The sequence below is a fragment of the Rhinolophus hipposideros genome (genome assembly GCF_964194185.1).
Source record: "Rhinolophus hipposideros genome assembly, chromosome: 21".
Taxonomy (NCBI): Eukaryota; Metazoa; Chordata; class Mammalia; order Chiroptera; family Rhinolophidae; genus Rhinolophus; species Rhinolophus hipposideros.
In genome coordinates, this window is record NC_138067.1 from 10,533,051 (window position 1) to 10,550,016 (window position 16,966).

The following is a 16,966-nucleotide window of genomic DNA, read 5'->3' on the forward strand; positions in this document are numbered from 1 at the left end:
GAGCCCGCCCCTTGCGAGCGCGGGGGCCAATCCCGCCCCAGGGCTCACGGACTTCCTGTTCCTTTCGCTCTTAAGCCCGCCCTAGTTCCGCCTCCTCACGCAAAGAACGCCGTTGCCAAGGGACTACTTTTCCCATCGCGGCTCGGAGCTGCTTTTGGGAAGCGGAAGGAGACTCAGGAGATGGAATGGATTGTTTACACCTGTGCAGTGTCGTCATGGGAACCTGGCGAGGGTGGGGTCACGGGGCCTGAAGACCAAGCCCCGCCCCCTGAGGGGCGAGGAGAAGTTAGAAGCACAAAAGAGAAGCGGAGAAAGGCCAGTGAGGATGCCTGGTTAGGCAAGTGTTCACCCGGTGTCCTGCGAATGCCAAATAAATGCTTGTTGGCCGAGTACAAGGTAAGATTAAAGCAGCTAACCGGTATCAATCACCAACTGAGCGCCTTATAGGCATCATTGCTTTAATTATTAACAGCGTCGCTATGAATACACCACATATCTTAACTTGGGGAATGTAGTCAAAGCAATACGCTTGAGGAAAATGTATGCCTTGAATGCCTTATTACAAAACAAGAAAGCCGGAACGTTAAGGGAAAAGCAGACGTTAATAAAATTAAACAAAACAAAGTCACGTTGGTTGAGTTGAATCAACAGCAGGTGTGTTTTTTTTTAAATCAATGCTCAGAACATTTTATTTAAAGACATAAAATAAGCTATGATATTTCAAGTGTGGAAGAAATCCAAAATGTTGAAGACCAGTCACGTACTGAGCATGTGCCTGAATATTACAGTCCGTGCCCAGGCCCGTGCTGGGCGTGGCGGCTGATGGAAAAGGAGTTCGCAGCTAACTTCATCGTCAGCGCTGATAATCGTTAACATCAACCGAGCATTATGTGTCAAGCACTATACTAAGCGCCTTAGCTTTACTAAATCATTTAATCCTCACGGCAATCTGGTGAACAACTGAGCCAGAACTTCCAGGCATGGGGTGGGGGTGGGTGGGGGGGGGATATATGGATCCTATTGCAGTAGAAAGTCAAAACTTTTTATATGAAACCGTTATTTTTGAATGATTTCTGGGGACTGTATATACTTGAGCGCAGTGAACAATTTTTCCCTTGTTATAAAAATATCCTAGGGGGACACACGATTATCATACATTAGATTTTCGTGCGCACTTGAGTCCATTGCAGGACTTTTTTTTATTCTGTTCCATTGAACAGTGACAGCACCAGATGCCGGCGAGGATGTGGAGCAACAGGCACTTTCAGTCATCACTGGTGGGAATGCAAAATGGTGCAATTACTTTGAAAAAGTTCGGAAATTTCTTACAAAACTAAACGTACACTTACCGTAGGATACAGCAATGCCACTCCTTCGTATTTCCCCAAAGGAGCTGAAAACTTATGTCCATACTGAAACCTGTACATGGATTTACAGCAGCTTTATTCATAATTGCCAAAACCTGGAAGCAACCAAGATGTCCTTCAGTAGGTGAATAGATAAACTGCTACATCCAGACAATGGACAATAGTTATGGATTATAATAATGGACACTATTATTTAGTGCTAAAAAGAAATGAGCTATGAAGCCATGGAAAGACATGGAGGAAACTTAAATGCCAATACTAAGTGAAAGAAGCCAATATCAAAAGGCTATACATACTGTCTGATTAACATTCTGGAAAAGGTAAAACTATGGAGACAATGAAAAGATCAGTGCTTGCCAGGGGTGGTGTTGTGGGGAGAGATGAATAGGCAGAGCACAGAGGACTTTTGGGCAGTGAAAATAATTTTGTAGCACCCCCACACCCTAACTACTCGTCTCTCATACCTTGCTTTATTCTTTTTTCATAGCACATATCAGTACTTGATAGTCTATGTAGACATTTATTGTCTGTCTCCCTGCATTTGATTTTGAGCTTCTGAGAGAAACAATTTGATCTGTCTTGCTCATAGGTGTATTTCCAGTACTCAAACCAAATGCCAGCAAAAAAAAAAACAAAAAATGGGTATACAGTTAAGTAAATGTTGAATCTGTGAATGAAAGTCACAGACTTGGGGTTCCTGGTCACTGCAGGCCCAGCACAGACTCTCCTGGCCTCAGCAGCTCCAGACCCGTCCAGACAATAGAGATCTGCTGAGAATTAGGGTTCACCTGTTCCATTTGCCTGCTCACATTTCTCTCAGTAACCATGCACTCTCTGCAGTTAAAATGGAAACACCTTAAATATGCGTGGGCTTAAGTGCCCTGAACAGATAGCCCATTGATGAGCAAGCTGATGGAGAAAATGCAAGTGCTTGCTTCTAACTACTCATCCTCAGTGAGTGTCCACATGAACTGTGTTGTTTTTCCTTAGGTTGAGGTTCAAAGTTTATTGGATTCAAAGTATCATCAAAGTATCGTCGGCCTTGGCTACGTCAAGATGACTTGATCAAAAGTTTGGAGAACAGAAATTACTGTTAGGCAAACATGTAGACTTGATTTTGGCATGCTTCTTCCAGGTGCAGCCTGTATCTTCTGCGCATGTGTCACAGCACCCAGCACCCCACCACCTGCATGAGACGGTGGGTGGATGGATGGACGGACAGACGGACGCACTAGTCAAATGGTCACCTCTGACATTTACCTTTATTTCAAAGGTAATGGACACCCAGTTAATCTAAAACTACAGATGTCTCTCACAGAAACATGCATTGAACACTGTATTTCAAGATCACTTTCACTTCATCAACATGAAGGCATGTAACGACAAAACACAAAAATCTTGCTAATAAGTTGCTTCCTTCACTGATTATACAATTAGAATAGGGTAGATGAGTCAGTTTTAAAACATAATAAAAGGACAGCATCTAATGAAGCAGTACAGCGATTACAATCTGGGCAGTGGGTACAGAAACTCAACGGATACAAATTAGGCCAGTTTTAAAAGTTGCAAGAGGTCAAGTAATTGCGTGAGTATGGTGATTTTGGGAATCCCATTACTTACTCTAAAGGGCTGTTTCTTAACCTGCAGTTTGGGTAGAACCATCACAAAAGTAGCAACCAGTCCTGTGCCCAGCCCAGAATCTCTGACCATGAACAAATCACAGTCCTGCATTGAGATTGAATATGTCCCCTTGACAGGGTGTCAAAACACAGAGATTATGGCAAGTAAATCAAACACATTTTCTCAGTAATTCATGTCAAAATGAGGAATAAGTTTCTGATTATTGGGACATTTTGTTCGTTATTTAAGATATTTGAAGTATTTAAGATAAGGTATTAGGTTCTGATACTTTGAATTTGAAATGCTTAAAGGAATTTGAAATTAGGTTTGTGATGTTTTAATTTAAAAATATCTAAAAATTTTAATTAAGTTTGTAAACAATGAATGTTTAAAAGATTTTGATTTGTTTTATCTCTGAGTTTAGACTTAAGATATTGTTAGTATTTGAATGCTTAGGAAGATTTCATCAGATTTTAGGTCTTTCATATTAGCTACTGGAAGTTCGTGCAAATCAGATTAAATATGTGGGTGACTTTGAAATGTCTAAAAAAAACAGATTAAGTGTGAACAATGTTTAGGGTTTAAACCATTAATTTTTGGATTAAGTGAGCATTGATCAAAGAGTAAGCAAAAGAATTGTTCATATTTATATACAAAACCAACTAGTTTGTAGTTATAACAAGGTTTGTAAATTGATTTTAAAAACACAAGACAAATTTAAGAGTTTTAAATGTATAGCTTTAATAATGAAGATATTATTTTAAACACCAGGAACTATAAGAATCCTTTTCAGTGCACAAAAGCCCTGGTCAGATGCTAAAACCCAGTGGACAGTGGAGTCTGTTCTTGTCAGTCCAAGCCCAAAAATTCAGAGCACCTGGCCTCCAAGAGACACCAGGGACTTGACACCCACTGTAAGGCGGAGTTTATTCTTCCGCCCTTCTTGCTGATGGGGATGGGGAGGCATCACAATGAGGTGAAGAGCTGTGCCTGGAGAATCACCCTTTAGCTGACAGCAAAGATGTAAGAATGTCTGAATGACTGGGGCATTCAGCTGGCAGATGGAAGACCACGGAAGCCCAGCTGCACTGGTTTTGTCCAAAGACCACCAGCCCTGACGACATCAATAGAAAGCCAGTGGTGGGCCGATGAGGCTCCTGCTAATCTGAGAGTGAGGTTCACATGGGACTCTGTTGGGCCTGTGCACATTATTGTGCTTTTCAAGTTTTTATTTTTAAACTTCCACACAGTAAAATGTACTCTTTTTGGTGTACAGTTTTGACAAAGGCACCGAGTCAGATAACCATCGCCACACAGGATACAGACAGTTCCATCACCCCCCAGACTCCCACAGGCTATCCCTAGTCAAACCCCTCCTCCACCAACGCCCCCTAAACCCCTGGTTACCATGGGTCTGTTCTCCACTCCTACACTTTTGCCTTTTCCAGAATGTCACAGAAGTGGAATCAGTAGGTAGCCTTTTGCATCTGGCTTCTTCACGTGGCACAACGCGTTTGAGAGGCACATTATCTTATCAGCTTTGTGGGAATACTCCACAGAGAGTTACTCATCCATTCTGCCACCCAGGCCCCTCTGGCCAGGGATGTTTTAAAAATGTTTGTCAACCCTCTGCAAGCTTATTTTTGAAGGCGTCCCCACAGCACTGCAAACATATTAAAAGGCAGCCCTTTTTCATGTTCAAGATTATTTTTTTACTGAAATTTTTTTGAAAAGATCTTTAGAATTTGCTTTTGAATTTATCTGATTTTGTGATTGTCTGTGACTCTTCACTAATTATGAGAAACTGATTTTTTTTCAGGTCTCAAACATTTCTGTGGGCCCCTGAAAAGTCTAAGACCCTGGGCACCATGCCCAAGTGCTTGAAAGAGCCCCACAAGAACTCCAGGGCTACAGGTATCAATCCCAGTTCCAACCTACACCAGTGAAAGAAGGGAGTGGAAGACTGCTTTCTGTGAATCATCAAAAATCACATGGCACAGTTCTTTTTAAAGAGTTTATCTCACAAACAGACATACTGTGTACAAATGTATGTGCAAACGTGTTCACCACAGAAATATTGCTAATAGTATTGGTAAGAGTCTATTAATAAGGGATTGCTTCCACTGCCGCACATCATGTAGGGAGTACTATGCAGCCACGAAAAAGGGTGAGGTAGATCCATACATGCTAACACAGTGAGATTTTTCACAAGTGAAAACACAAGTTGCAGAAAAAGAATGTAGTCTGGTTACATTTCTGTAAAAATAAGTCATTCTAGTTTAAAATGTTAGTAAATGCATAGGAAAAAAACTGGAAGGCATATACCAAACGTAACCACGGTTACCTCCAAGGGAGGTTTTCTGTACAGATGTGTGGTTGGCGGGGTGGGTGGGGAGGCTTTCCTTATTTACTTTGATGAACATGAATTTTTTACCATGAGCATATATTATTTTAGTAATCGGGAAAATTCAGGAAGTATTACTTTAAACAACCCAACCACAAGCAGATGAATTAATGTTCTGAATTTCCAAGCACGTTGAGGATGAGCGTTAGATTGGTCTTGGGTTAACAGGTTCCTTGTCCCCTTCTCTCAAGGTCAAAACCACCTAAACAAAAACTCATCCTTCCCTTTCTTTCTACAACCAAACACTCTCCCACTGAGCAATAATCATGCACAAAACCCAAGATTCTTGGCTGAGAGGTTTCTGGAAAACAAGACTTTCACACAGGGAAGTTGAAAGAGTGCCTTGGTTGAGAAGGGAGCCCGGAGGACGAAGCTAGCATTCCAGTTCTGTGTGGCATCTCAAGAACTCCCAAGCCAACTACCGTGTGGCTGCTCCATAGAGGCCCTTCCTGTCCAGGAAGACCCTTGAACACTGTGCGTCAACATGGCAATAACATGCTGTGCACATAAACACGCACACACGAAGCACCACGTCCACAGGAGCTTCAGGAACACATTCATTCTAACGAGGTACGGGATGCTGTCCCGGAGATCTGGGGGACAAACAGAAATGTGCAGAACAAGTCAAAAGGACCACATGAGAGAGAACACCAGGATGGTGACGGAGCTGGAAAGGACCAAGTCCGTCCATTCAGTGTCCCATTGGCCTTACAGTCTGCTGGGGGTGGGCCTATGGGACTCTCTGGAGTCCCGGGACATGCAGTCTTGAGCTCCCACACCTGAGGAATGCTTGGATACCACAGAAGCTGGTTCCAGGGACACCATGACGCCGTGATAGTCCTAAAAGACCTCTTTGCTTTCCCCCCATAATTGCTTCAAAAACTGAGCAGCCACACCTGGGTTCCCAGTCACCTGTTCAGGACAAGTAGCAGAAAAGACGGGAGAAAGAAATATTGCAGCCCAAGTGGCTTTTGTGGAGAACTATTGGGTGCCCCATCCAGCCACCTGGACATTGGCGTCTGCCTGGTACTTCTTTCTGCTCTCTGCAGGCAGTGGGAAGACACAGGCCACTGTCAGAGACCAGGCTAGGCAGTCACAGGTTGTTGCTTTTACGTCCCTGTGGCACAGCTGTCCAAGAAGAGGAGGACCGAGGGAGGCAGCGAAGCCTCATTTGTAAAACAGGTTTAGTTTTGTTCACTTAACAAACACAACCAGTGCTTCTCTTCCCTTCCTTCACATCGAGTGGGCCTCTTTTCCTCTCAGCTCACGGGAGCTTCAAAGTGTAATCCAAAGCATCCCCGATCTGGACCCAAGACCCAGGACCCCTTCCCTGCCTCAGGACAGCAGATTCAACATCCTCCAAGGTACGATGCTTTTTCAGAAGGGGACATGGGGAGAGGGCACATGAGTGAGAAGTGGAATGAAGACATGTGCAAAGGGGCTAAGGCATCTTCCAGAGTTCACTAGAGGTGCCACTTATCTACCACTTACACTGCTGGTGCTGCACCAGCTCTGGAAGGAAAGGTCAAGGGAGGACAGATGTGTTCAAGTTCAGGCTTTCCTAGCTCACCGAGTCTCCTTGAATCCCCTGCCCCTTTCCCAGGGTTAGCTCACCATCCCCCTTCAACTTCTCATCTCTGTAAAGTACATCCTTAAAAGTGGCCCTTCTCACCTCCGGGACTACCTTTCCTCTGGCTAGAACCTGGCATGAATGAATGCTCTTCTGTTTGACTCAGTCCTCTGTGGCCATGGGTCTTGGTTAATGGCCCCTTCCATACTGAAAACTCTCCATACATTTCTTTTAAAACCTTTTATTCAATAATATATACTTTTAAAATTATAATATGTCACTGCCCATCATGCCATATATGTCCCCGTTCCCTGCTGTGGAGTCTGTGGTCTGTTGGAAAAACAGGTGGCCACCGGACAAGTCAGGGCACGGGGGAGCAACAGTAACCAACAACCGTTTTGCATACCCTTCACATTTCCCATGCTTTCTGGGTCAGGAGGAAGTCAACAGGAAACCAAAGGCGTGTGAACCTTTTACATTCGGAAGTGAGGTTTGATATACGGTGGTGGGCTGCCCTTCAGCTGGTCTAGTTCGTGCTCGCCAAACCTGCCACCATTTTGTGTCTGCTCACGGAACGTGATCTCTCTACACACGTTAAGACGTTTGATTTGGTTCTTGTTCTGCTTATGGAAAAGTGAGAGGAACCGCAACAGACCTGGGGAAAGAGATGGGAGGAGGGGAAAGATGGCATTAATCAATCTGACCAGGAGTGAGGACAGGCGTCCACTTGCACGTGGCGTCCTTTTGAAGAGGGCTGGGCAGTGTATGCAAGCTTGACTTTCCCATGCCACTCTGTGGAAAACCTCGTGAGAACTACACTTTCGGGTTCCGAACAGTACCCTCTCCCTTCCTCTTCTGATCACCACTAACAGGCAGTCTGTGCACCGCCTTCTGAGCAGGGGGAGAGCACTGGACGCCACGATGTGCCCGGGTCTCTCCCTTCTCAGGACCAGGACGCCAAGCTACAAGTTCAGCAGTCCGCCTGTAGGCCCCCATCAGACCTGATCCGATTTACTGAGGACTAACAATGAGGTGACTCGGCCGAGACCACTAACACAGAGCAAACAGGGAGCTCCCATATTTTTAAATCTCCTTTGGAAGTGGCTGCCTGGCACAGCCCGCATGGTGAAGTGGGTGGTGAGATGCCAGCAGCATTCTAGCCGCTGTGTCTCAGCTCGGGATGACAGCCCCGAGGGGAAGGGCTCTGCACCTGGGAAGCTGTCACACAGAAACATTGTATCATGTGAAAACTTCTGCTGGGTAAAGGGGTCCCTACTGCTTATCATGAGGCCGCATGGCGCACAAGGATAAAAAAGACCCCACTATGTTCCTTTCAGCGCTCCCACTCATTTCCAAGTGTCCAACCCCAAAGAGGGACCAGCCAGGGAGAAGGGAGCACTCCGATGAAAGACACGGCCATCTGCCAAGCACCAGCGTGTGCCTGCTAGTGTTGCAAGGAACAGGTGGGGGCAGATTTTCACAAATGCAGAACACGCCACCACAAAGGTTGAAGTCGTGCAACACAATAGGCCACTTCCAAGCAGCACGTGTCTGAGGGGTGCAATGAGGCAGCAAGAACCAACAAACAACAATCCCCACTATGCCACTCCAGTGCCACCTCCTGCTAAAGGCAAGTCTGCACACGCAAGTGGTTAACTGCCACCACCACACACTCGTGCTCGTGTTCGCAGTTCAGGGGTTATCCCTCGTCTCCTCCCGTCAGGAAACACAAGCTCATCCTCAGCAGTGGCTGGTCTCCCACTTGGGAAGGCTGGTGATGATCAACATTTTATTTATGAACAAGGATTTAACATGGCATTTTTCTTTCCCTTAAGGGCAGCAGCATGGAAATCATAACATCATCAGTCATCCAGTGATACAAAGAGGTGGCCAACTGTGTCTGCAGTCACTTATAAAGGATCACCAAGCAGGCAGTGTTGCTTTTCTGCAAACAGAAGGAAAATGGGCTCCATGGTTCTTGAAGATTTATCCAAGCTTCCCACAGGGTGCCAAGATTTCTGTCCCAACCTTAGTCACCATTTACAGCAAGAAAAGCCAGCAAGTGAAAAACTGTTAATTTATTGATTCAATGAAAGTTGTTTGTTTTCTTAAACAATCCTCAATACATGTAGTTCAGGATTAAGTATCACATTTGTAGCACATTGTTGAGTCTACACAAACGTTCGCCCCATTGTGTAACCCCACCGCATCGCTTTCCCCAGCCTCTACCATCCCTGTGTATGGCCCTTTTCATTAACACATCCATGTAGCTCAGAATTGTATTACTGGTTTCCCCACCACCTCCCCTCCCCTGTTCCCACCCTGGGGGTAGTTTTTAAAGGCAGCACATTATCCAATCACTTTGGTTTCTTGTGTGCTCATGTGGCCCCTGCGTTTGCTTTCGCAAGGGCTTCTATTTCAATGGCCTTGACTCTGATCAGTTACTATCCGCTCCTGTTTACGGACAGGAGGGAAGTTTGCTTTTTCCTGTGGATGCTCATGCAATAAGTAACACAGGAGTCTAAACAAATCGTTTCACCTGCACTGGCATTAGAGGACACCCTTGGAGACCCACTTCAATACACATGCGAGTTCTTCCAGGTGGTGCTTATGTCCCTCAGTAATTCTTCCACCCTCAGGAATGCCACACCTGGGAGAACCTAAGTCATTCCCTGAGTAGGCACAGACTGAGATCCGGCCTCGGCAAGACCACCACCTTCCTCTCCCACTGGAACCAATCCAGGGGGCAGTGCCCACCTCAGGGCACATTCCAGAACATGAACTCCGTGCACCCTACTTTTCTTCCCTGAAGTCATGTCCCCTCCTCCAGCTGGACCTGTTGACTCTTATCGGTTCCCTTTCTTCCCTACCCTGTTTCTCTCCCAGCCCCCAGGGATTACAAGCTCTAATTAATCAACCAGTCTGAGAGCACCTTCCTTCTCTGCAAGGAAATACATTTGCTTTAAGCCTTGTGAGTACCGATGTGCTAGAGAACGTCTGTTAGGAGACCCCGTGGAGTGACGGAGGTTTAAGTGCCACACAGAACTGGCAGCAGCACTCCTCTAATTTGTAAGACCTGGAAATGCTTGGTGTGCATAACTTCATGGCTTCTCCCACCCAGTCAGCTACCACAAGGACAAGATAGGCTAGGAGCAGGCCAGCTGGTATGATCCAGGAAGACTGAACTGCAAGGAAACCACAGATGAAAATATTAGCAGTTCTGTTCTCACCATAGGAATTCTCAGCTGAGACGAAACCTTGTAGTTACGCTCATGGTGCCAAAAGACTCATACCCTATGCATTTGGCATAGGGACCTCCTGTTCTCACCATACCAGCTCTATGTTCTCGAACATCGGCAGTACCTGAGATGATAGTGTAACACTACCCTGTTCCCCACATTTTTTTTTGCTTTTCTATAGGAAGTAGTAAGTCCTATCATAGGCACTTTTAACCTGTTATAAGGTAACTAAGCAAACACAATGTCTAATGAAAATTACTGAGATGAATTTAAGAAATACACTGAGAAGGACAGTGGGTGGGTAAACATACCATAGCTTAATCTAAAGAAGACTAGACTCCCACTCCTACACACAGTCAGTCTCTCTCTCTCTCTCTCTCTCTCTCTCATCCCTCTTTTGGAACTCCAAGACCATCTCCTAACCCAGGTAAAAGAGAAAAGGTCTGGACTGGACTCACTTCAGTCTGAGAAAGAACAACGTACAGTCAGCCAGCCAGCAAGCTGGGTGTGAAGACCAGACTCAGAAAGGAGTACTTCACACTCAGTCCTGCTGTATGTCTGAGGCATGAAGAGAGGTAGAAGCGTAGGTGGTGGAAAAGTAAACTACGCACAAAAAGGAAGAATGACACCTGTGTTAAAGCCGAAGTTACAGAGCCCAAGGATAGGCAAATTAGCACGTTTGCACCTATTAAATCATGACCAAAGGAGAGCGAGGCACAAGGAAATCACCTGCCTCTTCTCCAGATGATTTTATTGCCTCTGGGGACCCAAGGGAAAGAAACGGGGCTACTTCACCAAGACTCTCCAGTCGAGCCCCCCTGCTGGTCCAGACAGGCAACTTAAAAAAAAAAGGGGAGGGGGGAGGGCCAAAGGAGGAGATGAAAGGTAGGGGGCAGGAAAGACACACAGCGGCACATCTCCCTGAAAATAACCAACAGTTCAGTGTCACCTAAAAGGGCACATTAGAAGGCTTTTGATAGTCCGAAACACTGAGTTTTACTGCCTGACATGGCAATATAGGTTCAGCCAAGAGCTCATGTCTTGTTTTTAATTTTCAGGTAGAACAAATGTATACATTAATATACAGAATGTGCAATGCAGGCAGGTAGTATGGGTATGAGAACCTTAACTGAATGCATTTTCTGGCTTTGGGACATTATTTATTTTTAATCTGTAAGCTCAACTCTGCAATAAGAGTTTTATTTGTATTTTAAGTTCCCACCAACCAAATGACAAAAAATAGAATCTATGTTTTAGAGATAGGACCTACTACCAATACCAATATGACTTTATTGGAATATGGAATGTAAACAGATGCTTTCAAACAAACAATCTAACCTTATTAAAACGTATGGCATTATTAAATAGTTAATAAATCCTAAAGTGTGATGTGGTGGTAGACACCTCTAGCTCTAGCCTAGGTGTGTGAGGTCCCCACAGCTTGGCTCTGCAGAGCTGGGGTAAGGGGACTGCTTGCAAACTATGTTGGTGACAAGTCCCCCAAATGCAATCAGCCCTATTTTTAATTTTCTTAAACAAAATCCAGCTTCCTTTGCTAAGGTGAAGGCTGGCACAATGGGTCCCAAGCTTCGAGACTTGCTCCAGGAGCTCCACTCCCTTCCCCAAGCATTTCTTCTCCTTGGTCGCTTGGGTAATGGGGTGGCCCTGCCCACCAACTCCAGTCCCTCCATGTAAGACACACTATCTTTGCTGTCACATTCATGTATTACCTATCAGAGCTTTAAAAAAATGCAGATTACCCTGATTACAGCGGGAAATTATTTCTCATGGGGATAAAAAGAGGCAAAAGGCGGGGTGGGGAAGGACCTTTTTTTCACCCAATAGGTCATTCCTTAATAAATTCTAATAGGACATTTTTCTCCCTCCCCAACCTGCCTAAAGACTGACTTCCAGCTTTAGTTATGGTTGTGAACAAAGTCTTTGTTTCAGAGAGATGCATTAAAATAGGTGCACACGCAGGATGTGCTGGGAAATGGTGAGGTCTCCTTATAAGGCTGCCAAAAAAAAAAAAAGCTACACAAAAAATAGCAACAAGATTTTATGGTTAGGCAAATCAACAAAGGTTACAGTGAGCTCCAAGATATGTACTTAGCATCTAACTTCTGATGAGACAGATGGACCTATTCATGGCATCACAAGGTTTAACGTGATGTCTGCTGACATCAAAGGGGACTCGTGAGAGTGACTGCAGTTTGCTCCCAAATGAATTCACTTAGAAGGAACCTGCAGGGATGAGGTACATTTCCTAGAGAGCTCATGTCATAAAAAAATACATAAAACATGGATTTGTAAAAGAGCTTTAAAAAAAAATACTGTCACTGTTTTAATACCTCCTTTTCACAAATGAGGCTGGTGTGTCAGTATAGACTGCTGACGTGTTGCTAAAACTTGAGCCTGAATCTCACCCAAGGAAACCCAGACCACAGTGGAATAGATAGGAAGTCAGATATTCAGAGCTTGTTGACCGAACGTGTTAATTCAACAGTGGTCTCCTGTTAAGTAAAGGTAACTGCACAACAACTCCGAGTCTCTCATCTCCCATGCATTCCAAAGGGAGAGGCCCTCAGATCCTGAACTATGTGCATCGTCACGCTGCCAGAGTGGCAGCTCCCTGCAGACTATACTGGGGAGTTTCTTTCTTTTTGACAGACTTTTAGGTCTTTACTCTTCTTTGCATTTAGAAGGAATGACTAGAATTTCTTTTTATCACACTGTAGTTTTCCTTCAAGATTTGTTTGGTTGGTTGGTTTTATTGGCAAGCATCAACGCCGCATTACCCGTCGCTTCCCTGTCTTCATCGGGCTGCCGTGAGGCCACTGGAAAGTACAGCGTTATCTGCGCAGGGCTGGGACTGCTCCTTCACCACTGGGTCTGCAAAAAAACAGGATGGAAGTGAGCAGAATCAGGGTGCTCAGCGCGGGAGAGGACATCACGACAAACCCAGCCCCTCCACAGTGACATAGAGATACACACTGCCGGAAGAGTCAGGGTCAGGGGGGCAACAGAAATTACAGAATTCTGGTTATAGAAAAACCAGACACTGAAAACGATCAGGGGAAATGCTTGTACACTTCCTCAGAGTACAAATTCAACCACTGAGACTCATGGAAAAGAGTGTCACTCAAACACTCATTTCCCAATGCTCAAAATTCCTACTAATTTTCTTATGTGTTATTTTCCTTGAATACTAACATCATACCCAACCCCCAATCTCTTCAAAGCATGTGTAATAATAAGCACTTCAGAGGAAAGGTTAAATAAAAAGAGCCATTAGAAAACCTATCAATTTTAAGCAAAAGTAGTTTGAGAAATTTTTTTATAGAAGTATGTGTTGTATTCAGAAAAGTAGACAGATCATGAATTACATATTGTAAATATCAGTGTTCTTAATTCGATCTAACTCAAAGGGTGAAAATAGCTTTCCGTGCCAGAAACTGGAACAAAGACATCAAGTTGCACTTGACCTTTTCAACTTGCTATCTACTAATGTTTATGGGCCAGTAGGTTCAAGACCATATAGTGATGTATTCTTCAGGCAAGACTTAGTCAATCTCCAAAGGGGGAAAAAAAGAAGGAAAGATAGCATATTGGTCAAGCAACCAGACAAGTTGAAAGTTTTCTTATTATCTAAAACTACTAAAGTTTTCTTTCTTCACTATCTTAATTTCAAATAGTGAATTGAGACAGGTCTCTTAATCTCCCTTATTCTGTTTCCTCTGACCGGACTAAATCATCTCACAATGATGATAAGAAGAAGAAAGTGTGAGATGTGCTTTATTAGTGGAGAGAACTAGATTCATGCAGAACAATACGCAACCACATAAACTGAATACATACACAAATTCTGAAGTGGGACCTAAGAAGTCAGTAATTCAGATTGGATTTAAGTGAGGTCTTTCCATATCTACTTTCCTTTCCTCAAATTTAACTCATTTCCTTCTTTAAAATATACTATTGGCTATCTTATTATTTTTCAATTAATTAATTACTTGCATTCTGAGGGGGAAAACAATCTTAGATTGGGTTTCCATACAAATGTATATATTTGAAAACAAATTTTAGATACTTGTGACCTATCAACTCAAGGCTACGGGGAATGGTCAAACAGACCCAACTCAAGGAAAGCTACAGTGATGGAAAAGCAAACACCTTTGGAGATCAAGAAACAGACGTGCCAAGTAGTCTCAATAGTCTAGAACTAATGAGGCCCAATTCCAAGTGCATTCAATCCAAATGACTCCATTTCTCTTGACTGGCCTCAAAGAGAAAGGGTGAATATTTCCTTCCATAAACGAAGCCCCTGAGAAGCGCCTCGAGACTCACAGAAGTACGGGTGCTCCATGGCCTCCTTGGCAGTCAGTCTCTGCTGATGGTCGTATCGCAGGAGCTTGTCCAGAAGATCTAGGGCCTCGGGGCTGACGAGGTGTCTGTTCTCACTATGGATAAAGTTTTCCCAGCGTTTCCGTGAATGTCTGAGAAGAAAAGGAAGCATTAGTATCCTGAAATTAAGTCCAACAAGAATCCTTACATAGTAGGGCTAAAACCAACAAAATCTTGGAACACTACGCTGATTATGGATTCGTTACATCGCATTCTTACTGGTAACACCCCCCCACACCCCCCCATACAATTACAGGATCCTCAGATAAAAACAGTGCTCTGTGACTGACAAATAGAATTAATTAAAACTTCTACATCTGATTTAGAATTTGTGAAACCTTTCTAGATTATTTTTTTATGTCCCAGGCTTTTAGTCAATTACGAGTGAGGCACAGAAGTGAGTAATTTTTTTTATTCAGCAGATAGATATACTTAGAGAGCTAGCCTTAGAAACACGAGGTTCCACAAAATACTGCTGAAAATTATCAACACATTTACTTTCAACACTGCATCTAAAAACGTGCTTTAAAATTTGCTACCTTATAGAAAACCCATTACACAGAACAAGATATTATCTCTCATTCAAAGGAAAATCAGCTTTCTAAGATTTTCCATTATAATAGGCATATGCTATCCTAGAAAGCTTTCCTTCCTGTAACATTATAATTGTCTTACATTTTTCCATCGATAAACAGGCTCTCTGAGAGAACTAAGATGATTAGAAGACACAAGTAAACAATGTCCAAATATCTCAAAATAAGTTTAAAACAATGTACACGGGAAAAAAGGATATTTCAATTCTGATATGATTAGAAAGGGGAAAGAGCTTTAGAAAGTCATTTCGGCTAACCTTCCACTTCTGAAATGGGTAAGTTAAAACCCTCTTTCTTTCTCTCTTACTTACTGTCCCAGGATATCGTTGAAGTGTGAATCTAGGTCTATGTGATACTTCTTCAGATACCCATACAGCTCATCTGTACCCAGAACCTTGGCAATGCGAACAAGCTGAAACACAAAACAAACTGACCAAATCACTGAGCACAGAACTCACTGCAAGCCTGTGGGGACACTGTATCAAGGCGTTAGAGGACTTCCACATCACTGAATCTCCAGGGACAGACGCAGATCTGAGCCTGGGCCAGACAGGTGGCAGACCCCAGGACACCAAGTGTATATGAATGCACATTTCCAAATTACCTTTAAAATGGCAACACAACTTTTTACAACAATCTTCTAGAAGGTGATGATTATAGCGGCATCACAATCTAATGACGGAATCTAGCTTTATTAGACAAGGGGGCAACTGACTTCACAGACTCACTCTGGAAGTTGGGCATAGACAGCATTATCCATCTTTGGGAACCTGGCAACCACAGACAACCTCTTGTGAAATTCTTTACCCTGAAGAAAAGCTTATATGCAGTGGCTCAATTATAGCAACCCCCGGCAAGGGGCGCTATTTTCTTGGCATTTGCCCCCAAATGGCTATGAGCTTGGTGGTATTTGCTCACCTGGTCATAGTTGTCCTGTCCGTGGAAAAAGGGTTCCTTTCGAAAGATCATGCTCGCTAACATGCAGCCCAAACTCCACATGTCCAAGCTATAATCATACATCTGAGGAAATAAGGGACGACCAGTCAGTCAAGGGTGTTACAAACGCAACTGTCTGATCTGATACTTTAGAATTCAAAATCCCCACAAAAAAGAGGTAGCTGAGGAGAATCTGAAATGATTATTTTGGGGTGGAATAAAGACTTGGTTTTGAATGTATCCAAACTGACTAAACGAAAACTGGGGAAAAGAAAAAGCCAGGAAAAGCCCTAAGGAACTATAAAAAGAGCCCAGAGGTGCTTCAGCAGCCATTTTACCTGATAATCCACCAGGAGTTCTGGTCCCTTGAAGTACCTGGAGGCGACACGGACGTTGTACTCCTGAGCAGGGTGGTAGAACTCCGCCAGACCCCAGTCGATCAGTCGCAGCTACAAATACGACAGAAATAAAACATGTGAAGGAAGCGTTTCTCATTTCTGTGCCTTAGAACAAGGCACATTAGATGATAATTATGTGGCCACATTAAAAAATGGTGGTAAGTGCACCGGCTAAAAAAATGACACTTTCAGCAACTGAGTAAGAGCTCATTTCTAGAGCAGAGCATTTGGGATCTTATTTGCTTTTTCTGTTTTTTAAATTTAAATTATCCCAAGCTAAGCTTTCTCTCTGGCTTCATGTGACTACCACTTACATGTATAACACATTTCCTCATCATTGAGAGCTTTCGTCATAAGCTCTAGTCATAACTAAAAAGGGTGGCGATATATGCCCCACTCCAGAATTGAAGCATTGCTCTCGCTTCTCATTATTGCAAC

The 16,966-nt window shown here is 43.7% G+C and overlaps 1 protein-coding gene and 1 long non-coding RNA gene across 5 annotated transcripts in view; one reads left to right on the forward strand and one right to left on the reverse strand.

The window, feature by feature from the left end:
* Positions 1-156: 156 nt before the first annotated feature.
* On the forward strand, positions 157-9,322 carry LOC308490235. 2 transcript variants are annotated; one of them, XR_013992181.1, is made up of 5 exons: positions 273-396; positions 2,503-2,640; positions 4,807-4,901; positions 5,583-6,755; positions 8,797-9,322. It is a non-coding gene; the product is annotated as an uncharacterized lncRNA (long non-coding RNA). The 2 variants fall into 2 exon arrangements; XR_013992180.1 differs by lacking the exon at positions 4,807-4,901 and having other exon boundaries at positions 157-396.
* The window catches only part of CSNK2A2 (casein kinase 2 alpha 2), a 35,772-nt gene continuing 25,554 nt past the window's right edge, over positions 6,749-16,966 (reverse strand). The window contains exons 7-12 of one of the 3 annotated variants that reach the window (XM_081032167.1): positions 16,469-16,579; positions 16,113-16,214; positions 15,506-15,606; positions 14,545-14,693; positions 12,999-13,092; positions 6,749-7,616 (exon numbers count right to left, since the gene is read on the reverse strand). In XM_081032167.1, the coding sequence (XP_080888293.1) occupies positions 13,016-13,092; positions 14,545-14,693; positions 15,506-15,606; positions 16,113-16,214; positions 16,469-16,579 (540 nt within the window). In that variant the 3' untranslated portion in view covers positions 6,749-7,616; positions 12,999-13,015. Of the gene's footprint in view, positions 7,617-10,013; positions 10,147-10,375; positions 13,093-14,544; positions 14,694-15,505; positions 15,607-16,112; positions 16,215-16,468; positions 16,580-16,966 lie in introns of those variants that run through there. The other 2 variants (XM_081032168.1, XM_081032166.1) reach the window with 2 other exon arrangements.